We start from the raw sequence: 27,953 nt of genomic DNA on the forward strand, positions 1-27,953 counted from the left end.
CTTCCCTTTTTATAATCGACAATATTACGAGTTTGCTTACGCTAGACCACAAACGTGCGCGCATGAACATTTTCAGCGCTCTGTTGGCTCAGTTTAGAGGCAATAAGACCGAGTTTTGGCGCCGATTGATAACTGTAGACGAAACTTGGATTCATCATTATACGCCCGAAACAAAAAACCAATCTAAACAGTGGATTGAAAAGGGGGAACCAGCCCCAAAAAAACCTAAAGCTGTGTATTCGGCTGGGGAAGTGATGGCGAGTGTTTTTTGGGACAGCCATGGAATTATTTTTATCGACTATCTTGAAAAAGGAAAAACTATAACAGGAGCATACTACGCATCATTATTGGACAAGCTAAAGGAAGAAATTTCGAAAAATCGGCCACATTTGCAAAAAAAGAAAATTTTGTTCCACCAAGACAACGCACCATCTCACACCTCAACAGTCGCCATGGCGAAAATCCACGAATTGCGGTTCGAACTGCTTGACCATCCACCTTATTCATCGGATCTAGCACCAAGCGACTTTTTTTTGATTCCTCAACTTAAAACTACGCTCGGCGGCCAGAGATTTTCGTCAAATGAGGAGGCAATCTCTTTCGTGAACTCGTATTTTGCAGACAAAGACGCCAAGTACTATTTGGAAGGGTTGCAGAGATGGGAGCATCGCTGGGAGAAGTGTGTGGAGTTACAAGGAGACTATGTAGAAAAATAAAAAAAAAAATTTTAAAAAGTCGCGTGCATCATGGTTAGGTCGGTTATTTATCGGACAGCCCTCGTATAATACTTTAAAAACCCAGAACTTGGAAGATAAATCTTAGAAAGGCGATTTCCAACTATTATGGGTTATATTTGAAATATGGAATTATATGGAAATTTTTTACGAAGCGAAGACTTGAAATTCTTCACACGAGCTTTTTATACATATTTGTCAAATAATGAAGGAATAAGAATTTGAGTTATAAACCGAAAAGTTTTTATGTCACAAAAAACGGGCTCTTTGCCGACTTGCAGCCCTTTCAATTGAGAACAATCAGAGTTTTAGTGTGAATTACATAATTAGGGATTTAATATAGTCTCATAAAGTTATAAGTTTTAACGGACCGAAAACAAAGCATTGAGAACTGTAATTGCCTAAACTCGTTCATATGTCATATGTAAACCGAATGAACAAAGTTTTTTGACTGCCAAGAATTGCACTCTACAAAATTATTTTAAATCAAACAAATATAAACTTTGTTGTTGTATACAAAAATTTAATTAAATTTCTTTCGCATTTTAAAGATACTTAATGGTATATTATAAATAATTATATTTCATTCCGCTTGAAATATTTTAAACGACATTATAACTTTAAGATTACTTAGGACCTCAACATGCAATTTATCACACCGTTACTATTTATACAAAGTTCGTGAGCAGTTACTTAAACTTTAAAAACTTTACAATTCTACTGTTTAACTATTATTGATTACAAATATATTTTAGAAAACAAATAATAATTCTTCATTGCAAACGTTCTAACATAATTATGCGAAAATTTTAATATTATATACAATTCGCTATTGCATAATATGTTTCGTACGTATATTTATGATAATTACTCTGACTTCAAACAAAAGAGTTTGTTCTTAGAAGGAATAATTTAATTTATTTTAAGAATTATTAACCACTCTCAAAGAATTTGTGTTTATATATTATATTAAAATAACTACATATATACAAGCTTTCGATTAATTTTGGGAATTCTAATTTCTAAAAGTGAGTTTAATTTCTTTTTTAATTAATAACACTGTGGAACATTTTTGGGATTATTGTCTGGGGGGTGAGAAATTCCAAGTCAGGGTGATGGTACTAGGTCAGTATAGTAAAACCCTCAAAGGGTTTGGCGTTCGTATGTGTCAGTTTTTTTATGACCTTTTAAATTTTTTCCTTATCTTGATGTTTTTTCGCTTAGTTGTAACATTTTGGCAAAAACGTAGTTTAACATAACTCGCGAACCATTTGTCCGATTTTGATGAAACAAATTTAGAAAAATTAAGAATTACAGTTTCTCTAATCTGTTTCTATACCGTCTTCCTATATATGCAACACTTTCGAAGTTAAAAATGAATGTATGAAGGGAAAAAGTACCATCACCCTGACTTGGGATTTCCCACCCCCCAGATTAGCTGTTGTACTGTGTAATTTTAACTGAGTTGTATTAAGAATTTAATTTTATAAACACTATAGATCTTCTTTAATGTTGTCTGTCTCTGCTGTTCTCTCAGCATTACCATTCTTAGTAGATGTAGCTTTTGATATTTTAGTGTGAATTGTCATTTGGTAGTTTGTTGTCGTTTTTGTTGAATCCCTTGCGAGTTGCCAACGTTTGAATTCGATCATTTGCATGATTCTCACGATAAGTTTTGGTTTTTCTTTCATAACATTAGACAGTTTAATAAACTCTTGTGAATACATAAATACAACTGGTATCGTGACATCATTAGTGCCATCTCCAGACATGGCGAACATTGGTTGCGTCTCCCCGGAAGATCCCGGTACATTATCACAAACAATTAATGCAAGGGCACCCGCTGCTTGGGCCAGACGAGCTTTACTAACAAATGTACAATCTCCTCTTTCGGCAATAAGGATTTTGCCGCTTATTTCAGCTTTGTTTGAGGGTTCCTCACAAGCCCGAAAAGGTGTTGCCATAACCAATTCACCTTCGACAAATCGATCTCCCATTAATTCTGGACTGAAGTGTGATGGACCAGCCATCAACGCAGTCCAGTCATTGGATTTATCATTTGGCGAATATGCCACTGCCTGTGAAATGTAAATAATAAAGGGAAAATAAATAGTTTTCATTTTAACGATTACCTTAGTATGAACCCTCTTGGCTCATTTTTAGAAACGATTTATGGTAGTTAAATTTATTGGTTTTATTGGTTGGTACACAATTTCATGTCCCATTTTTGTTTCACACCGTAAAGTTTAAACTACCTAAATATGGTGTTGTGCTCACCTGAAGTTGTGCCAATTGATTCATATTTTGTATTTTGGTCAGTTCCAGCATCTCTTGCATAAACAGCAAACCCATTTCTCCATCATCAGGGCTTTTGGCCTGCGAAACAAATAATTTTGTATTCATTGAATAAGTATCTATAATCACTAAATATGAAAATATCTAATCATTCTTTTAAAGTATACGCTGTTAAATAACGAAAATTTAATGTAGGTGAAAACAAATTAATTATAAGGCAGGTAACATTTACTACGAGTATATAGCTTCTAGACAGCGCGTTCCCATATGGCCCATATTAGTACGAATATCAAATGACAATATATTAAATGTATGTAAAAGTTGAAATCCGTCCGTCCGCCCGTGCAAGCTGTAATTTGAGCAAAAATTGATAAAACTTTGTATGCGGGTTAATTAATTAAAAAAAAATTACAGGTTCGTGATGGGCGTAATCGGACTTTTGAAAAATTCGATTTGAAAAATGATTTTTAATTCAGGCAGTCGCCATTTTTCAAAAAAATTTTTTCGTTTTCCCTGAGGTGGGGACTATAACAGCATCCACAGCAAAATTTGATTTTTAGAGTAGAATACGCCCTTAACCGAAAACCTATAAAGAGTCAAAACTCAGCACCTAATTAAGATATTAAACTGTAATTTGGCTGAGGGTATCGCAGTAGTAAAGGTACCCGGGAATAAAATTTTGAAAAAGTGGGCTAGGCCCACCCTCTAATAAGTTTAATATACATATCTCCCAAACTACTAAAGCTACAACGGCCAAGGGCTGTTTTTTCGGCGATCTAACCCAGTTTTGGCGTTGTCGCCAAACAACACCACAGTGCGACAACCGCCCCTGCGGGTTCTACAGCTGTAACAAACACCACCTACACGCCACTTCCTCATCCCCAGGATTATCCACGGGCACCCGCGACAAACCCGAATACTTCATTTCAACTGCAACGGACTCCAGAGTAAGATCGAGGAGATAGTTGCACTCATGAACCGGGAACGCTCATGGATAGCTGCGGTCCAAGGAACCAAACAGCCGATCAGATCTTCGGCGTTGTGTCGGTTTCAACGTTTTACGCAAAGATGGCGAATGAGATAATGGTGGTGGCCCATCCTTCATATTGCACAACATCGAGTAATATTGTCTAATTCATGAAGACATCGACCACAGGGATACTACCCTAGAATGTTAGGGTAGAGCTATCCGGTTGGGCGATGTCGAGCTCGAAATATATAATTTATACATTCCCCCAGTTACATGTTGTCCTAAGGGATATCACCCGAATATAGCTTTGCTACTGCCTGGTAAAAAACCGTTTGGTACTAGGCGACTTTAACGCGCACGATCGTAACGAACGATCGTAAAAGATTGACAATTCGACATTCTGAACAATGAATGACGAAGCCACCACCACCTGTAATAGCTCGCCTTATATTACCATTGCTGATAAATAGCACACGACGATTGGTAAGCGAACGAAATGGATAGGGCAACCTGAAGTCCTGCAACCTTTCCACCGGTGTAAGTAAGCTTTGGTCTATTGTCAAGGCTTTGTCTAACCCGAAGAGACATGATTACCGAATTGAAGTTCAATTCAATGGCCATGCCTCTTCGGACCCCAAGAAGTGCGTGAGCTATTTTATTCGGCAATTCACACTGCACCCTTCGGTGGACAAAACCAAGCGATCTGTTACCTGCTGCGCAAAATGCCAAAAGACTGCGCGCCACTTACTTTCACCAATGAGGAGGTTTAGAATATCACCAACAAAGCGAAAACATCTAAGTCCATTGGCCCTGATGGAATCAACATGCTTATGCTAAAACTACTAACTTTTACATCTCGCAACCACCAGAGGGAGTTTCCATAACCTCGTACGCTGATGATTGCACGATACTGATGTCGGGCAATGGAATCGATGGCATGTGTTCAAAGGTAAACAGCTATCGCTCCGACCTTTCTCGCTTCTTTCGCCAAATCCACCGCGACCATATCCACGAACTGGACGAAGGAGTATAAACTTGAGCTTAACATTGCAGTCGATGACTCAAGATTCCGACCGTCAATAACCCAAAGATCTTAGGTGTAATATTCGATATTCTATGTTCCTTCACTCCTCATACGACCGAGATTATCGCCAAGGTACAAAGCCGCAAAAAAATCCTCAAGTCGCTAGCCGGCAGCACATGAGGAAAAGACAAAAGGAAAACCAAAATTTTCGCCTGAATGCAGTGGTACGCAGATGAAGAAGCTTCAGACCTACCAGAACACTGCTCTCCGGACCACGACAAGATGCCTCTTGAAATTGGACGATGCGCGTTGCACCACAAAAATTTAGTACGTGACATTTTTCTTATATGTCACAGTGCAAAAATGGACAACAACCACTTCTACTTAATAAAAAAGATAAAATTTTGCATTAATAATTCATTTAAAGTATACCACCTTATCACCAAAAATTATCCAAAACCAAACACAAATGTTCAATCCCTTAGGTACCGAAAATGTGGAGCCGAAAATATCGGTCAATTATGGGATATACAATTGAAATTCAGGCAGAATTACTACATGAAAATTTTATAAAGTATGTAAGAAGCAACGATAGATTTTAAGATGTTTTATTAATTTTAGTAAAGTTCGTAAATTCAAAGATTTTCAATTGCTTACGGAAGGTAGATAATGTTAATTTTATCCTGTTATCGAACGGTAGGCAAAATCACGCTATTATAAATACGTAATGACAAGGCTTTACTTACGCTCTGTACGCACACATTATTATTACTGATTGATTTTTTTAATACAGTATAGTTTTTCTTCCCACTTAAGCTACATATTTATTCCACAAAGGTAACAAAGAAATAATTTTTTTTTCATATGACCCAACCACTTCTCCTCAAATTGTTTTTAACTATCGGCCAAAATTTTTCTAATGGGCCAAGCTCTGCTCTGATATTACTTTCATCTTGTTGCTTTGATACCACTGCATTGCAATGGAGAAATAATGTATGCTCGCCAAATCAGGTCAAAATTTTACAGAATATCTAATGATTTCGAAAAACGGCAGTTATTGTGGTCAACGATTTTTAAAGCCACAAGAGCATATGAAGCAATACTCTTTCACCGTATTTATCAATTTTTATATATGGTGTGCCATATATATGCTTATTCGCAACATACAACTTTTAGCCAGGAAATTGATTGAAATTTCGTCTTCCATTACAATACAGCCTTTAAACTTCTTTAAAATCTGATTGTACAGAAGCCGTACGCGTCTTTTTACGGAATATTCTGTTTCTCAGATCTGTTTGGTTACTTAATTGCACGGTTTGTATTAAGTCCACCGTTGAGGTAAGATGTTCGTTACTAATTTTAAATTACGGACTCTACTTTTATACAAATTTTTTAGTTTTTGCTATGCTCCATTGATGACACTATAAACAGTTGTCTTGGGCAATTTAATTTTTTTCCAAATTTTTGCATTGGTATTGATTACATTTATTTGCGCATTTGACCCATGTTAATGCAAGTTTGTAATGCACAAAAATTCCGTCCATTTGGTTGATTTTACTAAATTTGAGTAGGCAACACTGCTCAAAAATGGCCGATTTTTGCTATTTATTGACAGATGTCGCACTTTTGCTATCCATTTTTCCAATACTCTTAACTTTTTTGCACACTTTTTCCGCATTACAATCAATTAATAGCCCTGACAGACGAGCAAAATTAATGCGCCTTAAACAACGCTAATGCGAATTGAAATTTTATGGTGACAGACGGCAGGCTTGTGCATTTAGACAGCTGATAGTGAAATTTGTTTCTTTATTAAAAAAAAAGTGAAATAAAAATGAATAAGATAAATTATTAAAAGAAATTTTGGTAATTTTGGAAAATCAATATAAATTTAACGAAAAAATTCGTTTATTATTATCTACGTTAAAAGATAATAGAGTGAAATTAATAGCATTAATTGATTGTAATGCGGAAAAAGTGCGCAAAAAAGTTAAGAATATTAGAAAAATGGATAGCAGAAGTGCGACATCTGTCAATAAATAGCAAAAATCGGCCATTTTTGAGCAGTGTTGCCTACTCAAGTTTAGTAAAATCTACCAAATATACGGAATTCTTGTGCATTACAAACTTGCATTAACATGGGTCAAATGCGCAAATAAATGTAAATTAAGGCCGCTAATGCATATTAGCGCTGTCGTCTGTCAGGGCTATAATGCTATTGATTTCACTCTATTATCTTTAAACGTAGATAATAATAAACGAATTTTTTCGTTAAATTTATATTGATTTTCCAAAATTACCAAAATTTCTTTTAATAATTTATCTTATTCATTTTTATTTCACTTTTCTTTTAATAAAGAAACAAATTTCACTATCAGCTGTCTAAATGCACAAGCCTGCCGTCTGTCACTATAAAATTTCAATTCGCATTAGCGTTGCTTAAGGCGCATTAATTTTGCTCGTCTGTCAGGGCTATAAGTGAACAATGCTTTAGGGATGTAATGCATTGATACAATGAATTGAATCAGAAATTCTACAATGCAACAAGTAAGAAAGGGCTTAGTGCGGCTGTAACCGAACACCATATACTCTGCAGGAAACAAAATTCATTTGTCAAAACTTTATATTGTATTAAAAACTTAATAAAAAGAAAAAATAATTTTTAAACGTAAACTTGAAACTGGCCTTCGGTGATAATTGTTTGCCATGAGGCAGTGTTTTTAATTGGTACACATTATTCAAAGAGGATTGAGAACGGACGACAAACCACGACCAAGAGCACTATCAGCTTTAACTGACGATCAACACGTTAATAAAATAATGAATTAGTGCTTGAGAATCGACGATTAACCGTCAGATATCTCACTGGTCTGGTTGTTGGAATATCGGAAGGATTAGTGAAATCAGTGAATTTGGAAAGATCATTTGGGCCTAAGAAAAGTATTGGTTTGATTTATTAGAAAAACAATGTGGCGTTAACATTTATGAAACAATGCTTCTTTTCGATTACTAGGGTGTCATGAAACCTATTACTACTAACGATGAGTCTTGGATTTATGCTTACGGCTAGGAAACATATGATCAATCGATCGAATATTGTGGCGAAGGTGAGCCAAAGCTGAAAAAACCATATCAAAGTAGTTCAAAAATGACAGTTTTGTCCGAATATAGAGGGCACTACACCTCTATATTCGGACTTCCTTCCGACAAACTGAAAAAAAGGAAAGTTATTTGAGTGTTATCGCGTGAAGATATTCGTAAAAAGACGCCAGATTTTTTTTTTAATTTTGAATAATAAATTAAGAATTTTAAAATTATGAACAAAGTATTACTTTTGTTTGCTCATAGTAATATGTTATAGAAGCAAGTTTATATCATATAGTGAACAGGGGTAGATTAAGTTTGCCACAAAGTTTGTAACACCTAGAAAGAAACGTCGTATACCCTACAAAAAGTATGTGTAAATGAGCATGACGAGCTGAGTCGAATTGACCAAGTTTGTTTGTTTGTTTACTGATTAGTCGGAACCACTTATATCGGACGACTATAGCATATATCTGCCATAAAAACTCAACGATCAAAATCAAGGAAACTTCTTTATTTTACAAAACATATTCACGTCAATTGGCACATATTATAACGGGTGATTTTTTAAGAGCTTGATAACTTTAAAAAAAAAAAAACGCAAAAAATTTGCAAAATCTCATCGGTTCTTTATTTGAAACGTTAGATTGGTTCATGACATTTACTTTTTGAAGATAATTTCATTTAAATGTTGACCGCGGCTGCGTCTTAGGTGGTCCATTCGGAAAGTCCAATTTTGGGCAACTTTTTCGAGCATTTCGGCCGGAATAGCCCGAATTTCTTCGGAAATGTTGTCTTCCAAAGCTGGAATAGTTGCTGGCTTATTTCTGTAGACTTTAGACTTGACGTAGCCCCACAAAAAATAGTCTAAAGGCGTTAAATCGCATGATCTTGGTGGCCAACTTACGGGTCCATTTCTTGAGATGAATTGTTGTCCGAAGTTTTCCCTCAAAATGGCCATAGAATCGCGAGCTGTGTGGCATGTAGCGCCATCTTGTTGAAACCACATGTCAACCAAGTTCAGTTCTTCCATTTTTGGCAACAAAAAGTTTGTTAGCATCGAACGATAGCGATCGCCATTCACCGTAACGTTGCGTCCAACAGCATCTTTGAAAAAATACGGTCCAATGATTCCACCAGCGTACAAACCACACCAAACAGTGCATTTTTCGGGATGCATGGGCAGTTCTTGAACGGCTTCTGGTTGCTCTTCACCCCAAATGCGGCAATTTTGCTTATTTACGTAGCCATTCAACCAGAAATGAGCCTCATCGCTGAACAAAACACGCGCGCGAAACACATTTCGAACCGAACACTGATTTTGGTAATAAAATTCAATGATTTGCAAGCGTTGCTCGTTAGTAAGTCTATTCATGATGAAATGTCAAAGCATACTGAGCATCTTTCTCTTTGACACCATGTCTGAAATCCCACGTGATCTGTCAAATACTAATGCATGAAAATCCTAACCTCAAAAAAATCACCCTTTATTATTGTGCGAAGTACAAGTACAATCTCCGCAGAAATTCAGATCAAAATCAAATTCTTATATGGAATCCTTTGTATTTGTGAAAGGTATTATAGCAAACGTTTTTTCTTGTTATACTTTTGCAATCCTAATTGAATCCGAAGGGTTCTATGCTACTAGTATAAATTGCTAAGCGTAAAATTAAGGTTCAAAATTGCAGTACTAAATCCAAAGGCCAAGAAGAAGAAACGGATGACATGTCTGCCAATCAAACACATAGAACAATTACCGAAAGAGAAATGCAGTGAAGAGGAGAATACTAAGGTACAAAAAAAGAAGCGTCACATCAAAGGTACACCGTCGTCCGATGTGAAAGAAGAAAAGTCGGCAGGCTACCTTTATAGCGGATTTGAAGAAATAGTTATGAGCAAACTATCATTAATTCAACATAGAAAGGCGCATGGTCATCGTGAACGTCACTTAGTTGGCGAACATGACACGATCACAAACTGTAGTTATTTTTGTCGCCCGGGAGAATGTTCAAAATAGAACATGTTCGTTGCTGCCAAAGGACGTACAACAACATTATATTTAAAAACTTTTTTATATTTCACAATTGTTAAATCTTACTATTGATACAGTTCAGTAATATTAGATATTTATGTTCAAATATATTGAACATACATACATACACATATACATAAACATACTTAAAATGCATTGTCATGCATATGCTGACCACCTGTACGTAAATGACACGTACAGTACGTAAATTTGGAGCCATGTACCGTGTACCGAAGCTTTAGCGAAAATGTACGTAAATTGAAACGGAGAATATTGATGTACGTAATTTGCGTTAAAACAACAAAAAATTGCTATTCAATTGTGTCCCACCCGTGACGATGGAATGAATACCCCTAATGCAAATTAAATATATTCACCCAGCTTTAACTATGTTAAACTCGCCATTATGGCAACGCCGTTTGTAGAATGCTTTTATTGTATTTGTTCGTGTTAAAGAGAAATTACATATGTTAAAGCTCTTCTTATTTACATTTATTCATGTATTTTCTACCAACAATTTGTGGAACTTATGCTGACAGGTGATATTGTGAAAGCGACGCTATTGGGTGTGTACGTTGTATTATTTTTTTAAAATGTCGCGAAAACGTGGAGTAAATATATTTAACGAAAAATTGCGCGAAGAATTTTCGTTTATTAAGAAAGCAAAGACCGAAAGTGATGTCCTTTGCGAAGTGTGCAACACGGGTTTTAGTATTATGCATAGTGGTCGCCGAGATATTGAGTCGCATATTAAATCAAAAAATCACCAAAATGCATTGCACGCTGCCACGTCCAGCCACACACTCAATAGATATTTAAAAAGTTTTACTTTGACCGGAACAGATGCCCATATCGCGGCGTGTGAAGGCGTTTGGGCATTTCATGTGATAAGTTCTAATCACAGTTTTCGCTCGGCCGATTGCGCTTCCAAAATCATTCGGAGTTGTTTCGCAATGTCCAAATTTTCTTGTGCGCGAACGAAATCCGAAGCCATCGCAACCGGAGTGTTCGCACCGTTCGTATTGCAAGAGCTCCAGAAAGACTTAAATGACTGCCATTTCTTCACTATATTGACGGACGCCTCTAATCATGGCAGCACAAAAATGTTTCCGATATTAGTTCGCTTCTTTTCGGAAAAGGATAGCGTCAAAGTGAAAATTATAGACTTGGTAGATGCACATGGAGAAAGTTCCGAAATAATTGTGAATTTGCTGAATAGTGCTATGAACAAATTGAACATAAATAAGAAACTAGTTGCGTTTTGTGGAGATAACGCGGCGTGTAATTTTGGCAACGTTAATCGAACCGGCACAAATAATGTGTTCTACAAACTGAACAGCTTTATCCTGGATTGATTGGCGTTGGATGTGCAGCGCATATTGTTCACAATACTTTAGAAAAAAGCTTGCGACAAAATGCCTTTTGATGTGGAGATAATTGTAGTCAAAATTTATTCACATTTCTATTTGTTCACCGTGCGCGTCGCAAAATTTAAAAAATTTTGTGAATCCGTGGATGTGGAATATAAAAAAATGAAAGGTTACAGCAAAACTCGTTTCCTAGGCTTGTTGTCATCAGTCGACTCAATATTACGAATTTTTGATGGTCTTAAGGAGTATTTTTTGGGAGATCCCAACACCCCAAATTCTTTGCTACTATTTTTTGAAGATGCAGGGGCCAAGATGTGGCTGCTTTTCCTTCGTGATCAAGTAAGTATCGGTTAATGGAAATGAAATGTGTCAGGCACCAATAACTTTCTTTTTAATTTCTTATGTAGGCATCTATTTTCAACAGAACATATTGAAAACTGGAAAGAACAATTTGACGATATTATGATTTTTGCCTGGTGTGCACTTGATCAACCACAGCAATGGAAGTTTATCGAAACCACCGCGAAGTACATCGCAACCAATAACCATTTTGATCTGGAATCATCCGATACTGATTTATTCGATCAGTTCACGTATTTGGAAAGATACGTAACCGAAGAGAAAATCCAATCGTGGGAAGAAAATGGTACTGCCACCGATCAACACTGGGTTGAAATTTTTCAACATTTCGTCAAAAAGAAGGTTCCATACAACCACATGGTCAGAATCATATCGTATATTCTCACCTTGCCAGGCACATCAGCCACCGTTGAACGAGTATTTTCTCTGATCAATCAGATTTGGAACGATGAAAAATCAGAAATAAAAATCGAAACATTGCGAGATCTTTTATATGTTCGATACAACATTAAAATGACTTGTAAGGAATTTTTTGAATTTTTAAGAATGCAACCTAAAATGTTGAAGGAAATTGCATCAAATGAAAAATACGCATTCAAAAATGCCAATCAGATCGACGAAAACAAAAATAAGTATGCTGAAATTTGTATGCAAAAAACTAGTTTGGATATCGAAAAATAAACTGCTTTCTCCATAACTTGGCCATAAATTGAAATCAAATTAAATTAAATTGCGTTTTTTCATTAATTAAAAACTGTACATAATATAAACTTATAGTAATCTAACTATCATTATAGAAAGAGCCAAGAAAAAAATGTTTGTGTACGTAAATGAGATCTTGAAAAGGTGGTCACCCTAGTCATGCAAAACAATAGCATTCAATAGACAATAACACAAACATTACTAAGGATAAAATGTTTACATATGATAACCCATGGTTTCTTAGAATACATTTGAGCAACTGTCTGTAAATGTACTCACATTAAAACAAACCCAAGGTCACACAACATGTGCACTTGAAAACAATACCATACCATGTAGCATAAACATGCTACATACATATGGACATACACACATACACATATATAGATAGTTCTTAAAATTACATATAAATACGTGAAAATACTAAATAAAATCAGACTAAAATAGTTCACGTAGAATGAAACACTTCTCGTAGAAAGAAATAGTTCTCAGCTTAAATAAAATCTTTATTTTCCCCCCCCACCAGTGGTAAGGATATAAAGCATCTTATTTTAGGTTAGAAGTTTGATCTTACAAATCAAACAGTTTGATTAAAATTCAAATACCTTTTATAACTTGTAGAAAAGATTTAAATAGATAACATCGGGACAATGCTATTTCTATCTCCCATATACTTAATATAAGTTTTTCGAACTTGGGTTGTATAGATATCTCGGTCACTATGTAAGAATATACTATATATTACTATAATTCCGAATTCTATTACACGAGCTGCAACTGCCTTCTTTACCCTAGCTTTTAAATTTGGTTTCCATGAAATATTGCCAGCTTTGACCATAACATGTACCCACTACTTTCAAAAATCCACAAACATTTTATTCATTGTTAAAATCCATAGAAATAGAGAAAACGCGCCTCGCTGGGGTGTACCCCTTCAGACAGATCGTTACATCGTTGAAGTTCCCAGCTTTGAAATTATTGACTTGCTCAGGATGAATGGATGTTGTTGAAAGCGCCTTCCTTCTATGTATAGGAATCCTACAAGGCTATATACATTTATCTTCAGAGATGCTACCACTGAGTTCAGCGTATGCTGCGAAACTCCCATTTTTTCTGGGTGTGTTTAGATTGCTTCTTATGTATAACTCTATCAGCCTGACCAAATTTTTTAGGGGAAATGAGGAAAGATTAATTTGTCTAAAACCGTTTGGATTAGTGTATGAGCTATGTACATTTTTGGATTGGTTGTTAACCAGATTATTATGTAACTCTGGGACAACTGTAATTGTGCCAGGAATATATCGTCGGGTCCCGGCGATTTGATGTATTTGAAATTATCTAACGCTCAATGTACATTAGTATCTGTTAGTGCATACTCTATCTGTGGTTTTCAGAGCTGCTTGGAAAGTGAGTATCTATTAGCAGGCCAAAAGACTCTTCACTGGATACCGTCCAGCTGTGGTCTGACCTATGTATCCAATGTTGTGGACCGACTGGGTTATTATTTTCCTAAGTCTAGACGATTCCTACGGCGGAACGATATTATTACGAAAAGATTTCCTCGAATTTCTTTTCTTTCCTTACTTCTTTTTAATATGACTTTAAGAGGTTTTAATAGTTATTCCACTCCTCTTCTCCTTGGGACAATTTGGCGAAATAAACTGTTTCTTACAATCTTTCTGTAAGTTCTTAAGTACGGAAGATAATTCTTCCCTTACTACTTGTTAATGGACAAACCTCTTCTAATGTTTGTTGGCAAGAGTTCGTGAACTGTTTAACAAAGATGTCGCAATTTTCGAACTTCTATGAGAATGCAATATCTTGTTTTTCTTATAACACTGAATCTTTACGTATAATGGGGATTAATCGGGTTTGAGAATATCACCTATAATATAAGTATATAAGTTTGATTGGAAGTCATTGACGATTTAGTCGAATAATGAATTCTGAATTCTCTCGCAACATTTTAAAAAATAAACACCTTAAGATATTTTCTTGCCTTAGAGTCTGAAATGTTTGGTTACACCCGGACTTATCCCTTCCCTATCAAATATATTTTAAAATGTTTAGTATGCTATTAGTTTAATGAGTTATACCTCTCCGCACTCCATAGATTAGGTTAATGTGAAATTATAGTGAAAAAGAAAACTTACGTTATAAAAACTATGAAAGAGGCGCACCTTGCCATCACCTAAGGACACTATTGTTATGCCCATGTCGTAAATAGCCCGCAAATGATCTGCATTACTTGCTTGAAAATCCAAAGCACGTAATCGCTTCCCGGTAGGTACCCGGGGACAAGAACCCGTAATAAAATTGCGCAGTGGTTTCCGAACTTTTTCTGGAAAAAGCTTATTTGACTTGGGACAAGTTCGCATAAAATCCAGAACGTTATGTTCATCAGTTTGTCTAAAGCCTGCAATTTGTATGACAATTAATATTTATGATGGAAACTTTAATAGTATTATTACTGAAAGTTGTGTTCCCGAGCTGTGCGATAGTTAATGGTAGCAGATGTGCCTCTGTAGTGAAAACAAATTCATCGACATCAACTACTAAATCATGTGGTTCCGAAAATAACAAATACAGATATTTAAATGTTTCTGAGAGTACAAAAGAGTCCATGCGATCTTCGTGTTTTCCAGTGCGAACGTCGTTTACAGCCGCATATCCACATGGAACCTTTGCATATTTCTGAAGTGTTTTTAAAGCTTTTTTGCCCACTTGGAGGTAATGATGATCACCAGTAGCTCGAAAAAGAAAATATGTTGATTCTATAAACTCGGGCCGAAGGTGGTGTTGTCCCCAGTGAATTTGAAAATCGACAGTAAAAGCTTCTGGTATGAATGTGTGCATTTGCATTACTTGATAAAGCATTTCGTGTGTTTGAACAGCTGGTTTAATATCTCCAGATAGAACTTGGAGACCAGGCCAAAAAGCAAGTAATGAATCCATGAAGTTGCGTGACTTTGCATGAGGTCTATGCATGAGTACGTCCAAAAGCATAGGTCCTTCGCTAACATATTTCATTACTGCATTGTAATGACGGTTAAAGCGAGCCAAATATTTATCATCACCGAGTAGAACGTAAGATTTAAATAAGTATTCATAGTATGAATCAATACCGGCTCCTACACCTGAATCTCGACGTACCCAATCTCCCGAATGAATGTTTAGGACGGTTCCCATTAGATCAGAACCCCTGTGCCGTAGCTTCCAAAGCGCATCCATGGCTTTATGAGCACGTGCTTCAAATACAGGATCACCTGTGTAAAAAATTAGATAAAAAGGAGTACAAAAATAAATTTGTAAATTCTGAAATATCCGAAAAAGTCGATAATTATTCTTGCAATAATAAAAACAAGGTATGGAAAATAAATAATGACGGTATAACCATATGACATACATACCAGACAAACGTGATAAAGCCGCGAATTCTAATAAAATAGTTCCAGCGCATGCTGTACATGTTTCACGTGACTTTTTCAGCTGCTCATCTTTAATGCCATGGCGCAGATTGACTCGAGCATGTGGTATTCCTGTTGATGTATTAAAAGCTGGGAGTAAGCGATAACCTAGATCGCGCGCCATTTCCAACATTTCCCCGCTGTACCATAGCATTATACCACGATTTTTTTGGATGTACTCCGCCAAAACATGTGCCGAAAGTAAGCCACCCACCATGCGTATATTTGTTTCAAAAACGGAAACTATTATATCGCTATCGAATTGTACATCTTGAATTACTAACCGAACGGCTCGTTCGAATTCATCGAAATCTTCAAGTAATACCAATGTGTCAATGGAATCAACTAGAGTCATTGAAAAACTAAAAGAAAAAATAGAATTAAAATCATTGTTGTTGTAATGCACCGTTATCTAAGGTCTTTTGGTGAAGTGTAGCTGGGTGTTTAATTTAAATACAAACTTTCTTTAGAGCATACGCTCTTAAATAAAAAATGAATTTTATTTGTATGTTAACAATAAAATTAACTAAAGTATAATATGTTTTAATTTTTAATGTTGATTAAACTAAATGTCGACAAGCGGTGCGGCGAGAGTCCACTTCCTCGAAACGGCAGCCGGTGCGTGAATTTTGCGCTGGTGATCTCATCGAATGTGTGTGACCAAGCTGTCTTATTAGGGTGCGCCAGTTTTTCCGGATAGAGGGGGTGGAAGCTTAAGTCATTTAAACATCCTGGGCCCCCTAGGCAAATATTTTGCCTAGTAATGCGTATGTATAAGCTATTGCATGTATTTCGTCGTACTGCTAGTAGAGTTGCCGAGGGCGCAGAATACATGCTGTAAATCCTGAAAATGCCTTTGGATTTAAACATTGTATTTGGTATTTATTTACCTTTAGGTGCGTATAGCTAGGAATTATAATTTGCGGGTTTATCCGACTTATTATTATAGTAAAAAAGTGTATGCGTTTTTGCATTTATTTATTTTGTTTGCGGTTATTTACAATTTATTATTTCATCGGTTTGGTATACCGGTTTTTTATTATATGCCTTTTCTGTATTAGCGGCTTATTAAGGATCGTAACTCCACGCCTGGCACAGGTATGGCCAGAATGGGTACTCCTTAGCCCTGGAGTTAGGACTGTGACAATAGAGGGATCTTGCGAGAGAATGGCCGTGAATTGCGAACGGCTTCATTTGGAATTGTATTGTGGTAATTTCTAGCTACTTTTTTGAAGTAGAATGTTAAAATTTGACAACAGATTCCCATCCACTACCCTTATGAGGAGCGCTTATGTAAGAACGACCTTTGCTTTTTGTAAGTCTAATTGCGTCGCACTATCGCATTGGGCATTTGGTGCTCGTTGAAACTTAAGTTTGTTTAAGATTTTATTTATTTTGAACATTTACGAAAAATGTCGATTTTTGGACTTTTTCATATAACTGTATTATATTTTCTGTTTTTATGTATGCACTAATTTGGCGTTTAGTCGCCCGCCACCGCTCTAGGATCTGTTTCGAATTGTTTTTTTTTTTCATTATTGGCGGAAGCCATCCTGCGGGGCCGAAAAGTTGTATGTGCTTTTAATAATTTAGGCTGTCAGAGGTAACTTTGACTTTGTTTTTAGTTCCAATTTGTGGAGTATTGAAAATTTATGGCTTTGGGGATAGTCGTACGACGTACCGGCCATTATTCGATCGAGTAGTTGAAAGCCACAAGTAGCACAAGTAGCGCTTACAATACTGATCTTGTGGAGTTTTATTTAATATTCGGGGAAGTTTCCCTATCTCTTGAACTTTCCTTAATTGTGAATTAAGGCGTTTGTTTGATTTTTTCTCAACATGAATTGGTGTGGTGGTAACTAGTTTCGTAAATAGTCCACTTTGTGTTTGGCTGTGCAGCGTTTGAGCTTTTTGCGCCTTTGAGCAACATGGTGTCTCTTGGCAATTTGCTGAATTTTGGGTTTCGGGTTTTGCTTTTGCAATTAAACCCGTGGATCTTCTTTTTGTATAAGCGCTTCTTTGGGATGAGATAGCATATCTGCTGTAATGAAGCATTGAGTTGTGTCTTTTGTGACAATATAAGCAATTAAATTTGCTTTTGCAATTTTTAAGATTATGTGTATGGGACAAGCAGTTTGTACAGTCTTTTTGATCTGACAAAGTTGTTCCTTTCGTTAATGTTTAATTTTTTAAACTTCTCGCAAGTTTTAAGCTTATGCCCTCTTGTGCATAGTTCGCATGACGTATGTTTTCTCTGTTCGGATGTGAACGCTTGTATTTTGTTAAAAATTCTATTTGATTTGTTTTTGCTTCTAGCTTGGGGTCTATTGAAGCTTTTATTTTGGTCGTGTTTAATATTCTTATTTCTGATTATTTTCTCTTCTAACCTTTCCGCAATTTCATATTGGGTGGTGAGAAAATTTTTCATTTGTTGCCACATTGGGCACTTTTTTCGTGATGAGAGCGATTGCTCCCATAGAAGTAACGACTTTTCTGGTAATGCGGCGGTGCAAATGTTTACCAGAATTGGGTCCCAACTGTCTGTGGGAATATTTAGTGTCGATAGAATCGACAAACAATTTGAAACAGTGGATTCGAGTTTGATGAATTCTACACTTGTTCCTTTCTTAACTTTTGGCAAGTTCATTAGTGTCGTTACTTGTTTATCGACCAGTATTCTTTCGTTTTCGTAACGTGCTTTTAGAGCTTCCCAAGCAAAATTAAAATTTTCGTCATTGAGAGCGAACTGTTTTACTATTTCCCCTGCTTGACCTTTTGTTTTGTATCGGAGGTGATACAGTTTTTGTGCCTTTGATAGTTGTGGATGGTTGATGTAAACGGCTGTGAACATGTCCCGGAAGGACGGCCATTCTTCATAACCTCCGTAAAACGTTTCTGTATCACATGCAGAACTCGAGTTGGATGCCTGAACTTGCCTCTTGATTGTCTATTTGTGGCAGCTCTACTCTACTGTGGGGAGTAGGTGCAATTGCTTTAATGAGCTATAATTGATCGGAGATCATAGCAGATAATTTAAAATTTTGTGGTAGACCTGAATCGTCAGAATCTACAATGGCGTCATGAGCCGCTTGGAGGCGAGTCCAAAAATTTTTTAGATTTTGATTTTTTATTTCTAGTAACGATTCCGAGTATTCGTGAATCGGTGAAGATGCAAATCTAGTGCAGTATCTTACAAAACTGTCCCTTTCTGACACAAATTTAGCAACCTGTTTTGAGCGTGTAGCTGCTGCAGGTGTATTTTGATTATGGTCGTTATTAACCATTTTTGCGAAATAATATTATTTATTTATTTTATTTTAGCTTTAAGTTTGAAAATATCCGCACTTTTACTTTAATACCACCTTCTACGTCCTTATGTTAGTATTTAGGTACACCCGAATATTTGGACTTGTGTGTATGTAAGTATGTATGTGCTTATACTATACTATACTTATGTTTTGTGCGATTGAGAGCTCGCTGAGGAGATCAATGCACTATTTACATAAGTACATATGCACAATTAGCTTGTATGTATTTATAATTATGTTTCTGTTTTTAAGCAATTGAGAGCTCGTTAGAGAAATCAAATTGCTTTTTGTATGCAATCCTGATTGTTTTTATTTGCCAAAGAACAAGGGGTATTGCCGGATAGTTGCCAATATGGTCTTTGAATATTTGTTTGTACTAATGTGTTAATATGTAATATATGTATGAGATTTTGCTAGTGTCACTTTCAGATTATTTTCCGTATATTTGTATATAAATGTTATTATATTTTTTTCAAAAAGTGAGAGAGAGATTTTAAATGGAATTGAAAAAAATGGCACACCTTTATATGTGAATATGGACTTTGGAAATATGTTTTGCTATATATGTATATATACAGATATAATATACTTATTTTCCGGTTTTGTCTTTTATTTTATATTTTCGACTATTTTTGCCTTGGCTTACTTGTTGTATGCAGACGTGCTTAATGCTTTATAAAACATAAGAGGTACTGCTTGAAATTTTTCGAAAAGAAATGTTTGAATTTGTACGGTTTTTTGTAATTTAAGCTAGTAAGTAAGCTTCGAATAGTTAGATATTTTATATTATATATATGTTTACATATTATATATTAAAGGACTTGATAGGCTCACTTGGTATTCCCTTTGTAAATAAAGTGCGCCTGTAATATACGTATGTATGTTTCTCCCGCCAAATTTTGCTCCTCCGCTTCTCTCAGTTGGTTGGACCTGTTGTGTTTGTTGTTTGTAGTTTGTTTTTTGTTTCTGTTCGCGCCCGAATAGTGTTTGTTGTATTGATATACTTTTAGTTTGGGTTTTCGCGCCCGGTTGCCTGTGTTATTTTTTTCTTGTTGAAATTGTTTATTATATTTTGTTTTAATATAATAACGCCAGTTTAATTTGTTGGTATATACATATAATATATTTGTTTTGCAGCAGGAATTCGAGCACAGTGTTTTTTGCTTGTGTTTTCTTGCACTTACATTTATTTTTTTGTAAATATGTTTGTATTTTTGAGTATATTTATATTTTTCGTTCTTTTCATTAGGTTTTTAGTTTTCTTTTTTTTTTGCTCGTTTCTGCACTTTGTTTGTTTTTTATCACTTCACCATTCCTGTAACATTTCGTGAATATATGCATTTGGGAATTTTTTTTGTGTGTCACTGCACTATTTTTCTTATTTTTTCTTTATTATGTGAGCACAAGTGTATGTACATACATTTTAATTATATTATATAAAAAAATATATATAATTATGTGTTTTATTTGTTTTTGATATTCAGAAAGTTCACTTTTCAAACTGTAAAAATTTCTGCGACAATGTTTGATTATCGCAATTAGACTATTAAATATAGCGATTTGAAATTTGGAATATTTTCAATAAAAATAAAAAAAGTTTCTGAGAATAATAATTTCGTCGCGGGAATATTTCGTCACCTGAAATGCAAAATAACGTATCATCAAAAAATTCGAAATTGAGTGTCTTATTGATTACGCTTCACTGCTCCAAATTACATACATAATATTACATATGTTCAACATTTTCTGGTTCTGTGGTCATATTTAAACTAGTTTTAACCAATATTAATATTTTGTTACAGTCATGTTCCATTTTATTTCGTGTTTCATTCATGCCACTGTAACTCTCTGAAAATGTTGTTACGTTATTTTGCATTTCAGGTGACGATTTAAAGTTTGAAAAGCCAACTTTATGAATATGTGATGGTTATTTCTGAGAAACGAAAATTAGTTGCTGAAATTTTAGTTTGAATGAAAAAACGAAAATTCTTATGTAAAATGTATGTGACCCTAAAAAAAAAATAGCGACCCCTTAGAGTTAAGCTATAGCGCCTGGCTTGAGGGAGGATTTTTTGTTTGTCAATCACTAACATTTGAGGGGGTAAGAGTTGAAAAAAAATTCCAAAATTTTTTTTTGAAGCACCCTACTGGTTATAGTCATCGACCTTTGTCTAACAGGAGGCTCAGGGTTACAATAAGATTGACATGGAATAGGGATATTTGATAAATTTGTTTAAGCTTATATTGGGTTTGTCTGATAGAGTGTAGATATGAAAGCATTCTAACAGCTGTGGGTCTATACTTCAAAAGAAGAGACTTCCTGATATAGTCTGGAACTGTGGTGTTTTGACATCATTGTAATGCCGACCTGATTGGTGCCGGTTAATAATATTGTAATCTTGGTCGTAGTAAAGAATTACAGACATTATATTACTGTGTCTACTCATATATAAGAATAACTTCAGTGTTTGGTTTTGCTTATTAACAATGAAGTGGGGTGCTAAAGAAAATCGTATGGTGGTAGTTAATTTACATATACTGATGATCAAAAGTCACCGTCTTATGCTCCTCGCAATGTTTAAAAGGCAAATAAAACGAGAAAATATTTGGAACACACATTTAATTTTATATTATATTCTCTTTAAAGTTCATATTTCTTGTTAACAAAAGTTACCATCACTGCACTCGTCCTTGTCTTTAAGAAAAAATAGGAATCAAATAAAAATAATTTGGTCTCTGCATCTTTTACTATAACTGTAAAATGGTTATTTTCAAAATGATCTGCCACAATAAAGATTGTTGGTGAGAACTGTTTGTGCTGTTAGCCAAAAAAGAAATGAAACGAGGAGCGAAAAATTATCTTGAATGCTTATAAACAGCAAAAAACTATTCGGAAGTGTTAATTAGTTAAACGGCCCTGAACAACAACTAACGATATTATAAATCGGTTCAAATGACCCAGATTTTGAGTATCAACCGAGAAGTGGAAGACCGCCTGCGCTATCAGAACGGGGCAAACGGGAAATAATAAAGGTAATAAAAAAAGCCCAAAACTCTTATCATCGAAGATAGCTACAATGATGGATGAAGACGTTAATACGACTTCGCACCCTCGCACTTTTTGTAGAGCACTACATAATGCTGTGTACAATGGCAACGACCCCGAGCATACAGCAGAAATTGTTCAATTGTGGGTATTTAAACTCCACTTCAATCCCCCAATCTCAACCTGATCGAACATTTATGGGACCACTTCGACGCGTTCGAGAACTCCACGTTTCATTAAAAGATGAAAGAAAGAAATACTTCTTGAATAACGGATGACAATTAGTTCAGATTTAACGAAAAAATTAGTTCATTCAATACAGAAACGTTTACAAGAAGTTATTAAAAAATTAGTAAAAATACATCATAATTAAAATATATTATATTCACTTCGCCTATATTGAAGGTTTATACCATATATGCCGACTTTTGTGAATTGTATTATCATTATTAATTTTTTGTACAGAATATGAACTTTTGTATTTTTAATATTTTATGGCCGTAGTCGCCCTTCAAACATTGTTTTTATTTTAAACCAGTTCAGCCATAAAAACTCCCCTTAGAGAGGAATTTCCTTAAAAAAGGAAATTATGTTCAAAGAAATAGTTATATCGACTAAGTGGTCATTTATGATAAAGCGTTAGACACAATTGACCAGGAAATATCCTTTTTATAAGAACAATTATCAGATATTGTAGTTTGGCCTCTTGTAAGGGCCTTTACACCTGTTGTTGTTTTTGTTAGTGGCAGAATTCTGCCGAGTTGACAGTCCTTGGCCGAATAAAAATCCGGGTCTGTTCCGGTTACGTAGACCCGACTGTCGTGGGAACGCCTTTACACCTCTTCACTCCTGGCAAAAAGAGGGTAATACTAGGGAAAAAAATTTACTAGCAAGATATTTTAAAGGCGTGGTAAAGCAGTTACACTCAGAGAGCATTAGATCTTTCAAACAATTTAGAAAATTCATGAATTAATAATTTGTTAAAAATTTAAATGAAAACGTTTCGCCGAAATATTTAAAAGACAGTATTGGGAAAATATTTTAATCATATTTAAACAAATAGGTATCGTTAAACTAACTGGAAATTAAGCGGATTAAGAAATCAACTAATATGATGGCGATGTTTTCATCAATAGTTTTTTTATGTGTGCAAATATGCAAAATAACGTAACATCATTTTTCACCAATTTCCAGAAGGTAAATAGCGTATAAATGCTAGAAAACCATGCAATTAATGAAACAGTTATTTTCAATTTGGTAATAACTTGGTTTCATGTTATAGCAGAAGTTAAAAAACTTTGTACACCTAATAATAATAGTTTTGATATATTTATGCCATATTAACCGCTTCCAACTGTTCGCACACAACTTGCACTAAACAAACAAGTTTTGATGCTTACGAACTGGCGCAAAACGAAACGAATTTTATTTATTTTTAATGCGTAAAAAAATATGAATAATTACACAACTGATCTGCAGTATATAATGCACTCAACTGCAACAACGTTTTTTGTTGAAAATAACGGAAAAATTTTAATTATTTTTTCATAAAATGTACACTTCTACACACCACGAGTCAGGCTCGTGATAATCATGTTAGGCACAGAAATTATACCACGAGCCAGACTCGTAAAGTGAATATTAATTAAATTTTATTGATTAATTTTGGACTTTCACCCTTTTCTGCCGTAGTGTTTAACTAAAATGGACTATCATACTAATTTTGCATAAACCCAATTAGTGGGACACTTAAAATAACGAAGTTCAGAATGCCGACACATCAAAATACCGACAAAATTGAAATATGCAGCTAAATCAAAATGCCGACATGTGAAAAATATTTTATAGTGTTCGTATATTTACATTGTATACAGCAAAAGGGAACTCGCCCCCGTTTCTAACGAAGCACAGAAAGAAAATTCTACTGATTTAAGGGTTATAATCCTGAGCGTGTTCGTGGCCGGAGGCCGCAGGGTCTCGAACGCACAACGCCACCTCTCATAAAGTACACATAGTATTTTTTTGTTTTGAATCACTCAACTATAATTCAGAAATTTAACATTTGGTTAGTGGTGTTTTAAATTTTGTGATCTAGGAACTATATTAACCATTTTTTGATTAAATGTAGTACCTTATTTTAACATTTTTTCTGTCCATATTTTGAATTTTCGGCAACACGATTGGTCGGTATTTTGATTAGTCGGTCTTGTCGGCATTACGCTATACACCCCCAATTAGTGTGTAATTTTGCAAACTGGATACAATAATATTTATGTCGTTTGCTCAATATTTCGAAACGACTATTGCCTTCATTTTTCGTAGTCCGCCTCCTTTTTCGCAATTTTTTCGGAACTTGCTCGTTTTAAACTTATAATATTCTTTATCTGAACAATGTTTTGCTCAACCAGTTTTCTACATAAATAGATGATTAATAACAAATATTCATTCCACAGATCTAATTAAGCAAACATTACCACTTACAAGGCTTTTTTAATATAGGGTGGGCCATATCTTAATATATAAAAATCACGTGTCACATTGTTTGTTTGCGATGAACTCTTAAACTACTGAACCGATTTTAATGAAATTTTTAACACTGTGTGCAGTTTGGTCCAACTTGAAAGATAGGATAGTTTATAACTCTCCTTATAGTCGCATTATTTATTTATTGCAAATTATTTGTTTATTATTAGCAAAGAGCTATCCACCAGTTGGTGGCGCTAAGAGCGGTATTGAGTGCGGTATGTTACAGTAGATGGCGCTACAAACATTAAAAACATTAAATGAAAATGCGTTGTTTGAAGTTTATATTATTTGTGGTAAAGTTATACGAGTCTATGACTTCCAAAAAAAATAAAAATTGGGCGGGGCGAAGTTCGCCGGGTCAGCTAGTAAAATTTTAAATTTCGAAGATAGGGCGTAAAAGATTGAGTGTAGCGTTTGCTGTATGGCACGTAGCGCCGTCCTGTTGGAACTAATGTTGTCCAAGTCTTCCTCATCAATTTGCTTGAAGAAAAATTCGGTTAAGCGATATGGCTCACCATTGATGGTTACGGTTTCTTCTTCATTTTCGAAGAAAAATGGGCCGATGATTCCATCGGACCAAAATCCGCACCATACAGTAATTCATGCTGGGTGCATTGGCTTCTCGATGATTACGTGCGGGTTTTCTGTGCACCAAATGCGACAATTCTGCTGATTAACGTAACCATCGAGGTGGAAATGAGCCTCGTCCGAAAAGATGATTTTTCGGTAAAATTGACCAACCTTGGTCAAACGATCTTTTGCCCAATCTTCGAACTGTAAAATAGTGACCCATTCCGTAAATTCTAGAATTTTTACTGAATATCTGTCACTTTCCGAATGGTATATGACGTTTCCAATGTCGAAATATAGATAATTCAAATTTAAAACGCTAGATGACCCACCCTTTACAACATTTTCGGTTTACGCATTTCAAATTACAGATTATTTTAAAACTCGACCGTGTTATCCGTACGCAAAAAAGTTACCACATATGTATATTAAAAATTTCCAAAAAACATTACTATTGTTTCAAAACAATATATATGATTGTTTTATTGTCTGTAACTGCATATTTTTAATCGGCTGTGATTTAGAATAGTATCCCCCAATTTCGGGGTTAAAATAGGTATGGACGGGTTGAGGAGCTCGTCCAGATCAAGAATAGTTGCCGCTTACTTATGGTTTTTGAGATATTTGCATTTAAAGTTCAAAAAATCATTTATTTAAAATGCGTGTTTCTCCGATTTATAAAGCATTTTACACTTATATTTTTAACTTTTATATCCACTAACACTTCACTAATTCGTTTCTAACCATTTATTTTATATTAAATAATGCAAAAATAACTTTTATTTAACATTTAACTTTTGTTCAATTATTTTTGTTCACAAAATAACAAAATTGTTGCATTCGGGGATGCTATTCTAAATTTAACCATTTTAATATTTTAAATAAGAAATATAGTGCAATTACATGCTAGCTTTATTTTACTACACAAAAATACTATTGTTTTTTTTTTATCACCATTTACGAATATAGCTTATTTTAACCGAGTTATTAGAAAAATGTGTTAGATTAAGTGACCTATTTCTATTTAAATATTTTTTAATTCGATAAATAATACAACTTACTTTCCCAAAATGTCATCCATATCGCCTCGGGAAGGCGTAACACCTCGATATCTACCTTTACAGGAAAGTGGCATTAATTCATCGGCAGGATAGGCATTGTCCATATATGCCCGGAATGCATGATAAAACATGTCTCTAGCTTCATTCCTTGTAAAATAGTGTTAATTGTAAGATAAATTTAATTTTTAGAATATTTTGCTTACCTCAATTCTGCGCGTTCCTTTCGGGACATATTTTGAGTTGGTATACTTTCACTCAAGGTCAAAGCAACAAAACTGGTCAATGCTAATATACAAAGCCCAATCACATTGTAATTTAAATATATTGAAAGGCTTTTTATGTTCATGTTGAATTTGAGATAGGACGACTTCTTTAAATAAGAGCTGTTTAAACCAAATTTTCTGTTTTAGAAAAAATAACGTAATAATGTCGACAAAGAAGTAATTTTTTACATATATAAGTATGCTCTTATAATTAATATTAATTCGAGTTTTTTTGGTTACATTAATATTGACGGTGAACGATAACACTCGGAACGTGCATATGTATTGAGTAAATTAGGTGAATTAAGATTTTTAAAAATTGATTCTCTTGCCATTAATAACCACGTCACAACGTTATAAAATTATTTGAATGTTATTTTTCAAAAGATACGTTTAAGACTTACATTGAATAAATAGTTTAATTTGCTTAAAAAAATTTTAAGCAACTTACTATCAAATGCATTTACAAAAATATGGAAAATAACATTTTATTACATGAAGAACGCGAGCCATAGGCTGCTAATAACGATGCTACTAAATAATAAATATATTATTTTTTCCATAACAATTTAAAAATGGCGTCCTGAAGTTTAAATCGAAAGTCTTATATGTTAACAAAGTTCTGCACGCGAACATTTATGTCCAATAACTCTGCTACATCACAACTTTTATTTACTTTCCACTTTTAGATATAGCTGGCAAATAATTTATTATAAGCGGTTAGCACAGCTGTCAATTAGATTAGTGTTGCCATTCTAGGTTTGTTTTATATATCTCAGATTATTTAAAGCTGATATTGTACACATCGATCCCTATGCACTCGCTTATAGTTCGATTACGCCGTTTTCGTTCATTTCACATATGGTTTGACTTGCATTCTGAAAACAGAGAAAGCCACACGACATGGCAGCACGACAGTGAACTGAAAATGTCATTGTGAATCCTTCTACATGAACATTTGTGAGAAGACAGCAACATAACAAGTACCTCGCCTATCACACACGGCAACTTTTGTTGAGGCAACTCTTGGTTTATAGGCGAGGGGGCGACGAGGAGAGGAGAATCGCGCCGAGTTTCCAGTGTTCAGCAACTCGTTGTGTTCTTATTCGTAGCAGTTCGCTGCGACGTTTTTCGGCATTCG

The 27,953-nt window shown here is 34.9% G+C and overlaps 2 protein-coding genes across 9 annotated transcripts in view; one reads left to right on the forward strand and one right to left on the reverse strand.

Annotated features, from left to right (window-relative positions):
- The window catches only part of LOC125780377 (uncharacterized), an 83,007-nt gene that overhangs the window by 16,780 nt on the left and 38,274 nt on the right, over positions 1 to 27,953 (forward strand). The gene's annotated exons all lie outside the window — the stretch shown is intronic.
- On the reverse strand, positions 1,237 to 27,689 carry LOC105224273 (ER degradation-enhancing alpha-mannosidase-like protein 3). 8 transcript variants are annotated; one of them, XM_049462459.1, is made up of 8 exons: positions 27,489 to 27,689; positions 26,753 to 26,932; positions 26,550 to 26,696; positions 15,982 to 16,400; positions 15,043 to 15,837; positions 14,725 to 14,987; positions 3,012 to 3,110; positions 1,237 to 2,812 (listed from the first exon to the last, which is right to left on the reverse strand). In XM_049462459.1, the coding sequence occupies exons 2-8, from the start codon at positions 26,893 to 26,895 to the stop codon at positions 2,228 to 2,230; spliced, it is 2,451 nt and encodes an 816-aa protein (XP_049318416.1). In that variant the 5' UTR covers positions 26,896 to 26,932; positions 27,489 to 27,689; the 3' UTR covers positions 1,237 to 2,227. The 8 variants fall into 8 exon arrangements, with proteins under 8 accessions (XP_049318416.1, XP_049318411.1, XP_049318414.1 ...); XM_049462454.1 differs by having other exon boundaries at positions 27,308 to 27,689; XM_049462457.1 differs by having other exon boundaries at positions 27,264 to 27,689.

Source organism: Bactrocera dorsalis, chromosome 1 (genome assembly GCF_023373825.1).
Source record: "Bactrocera dorsalis isolate Fly_Bdor chromosome 1, ASM2337382v1, whole genome shotgun sequence".
Lineage (NCBI taxonomy): Eukaryota > Metazoa > Arthropoda > Insecta > Diptera > Tephritidae > Bactrocera > Bactrocera dorsalis.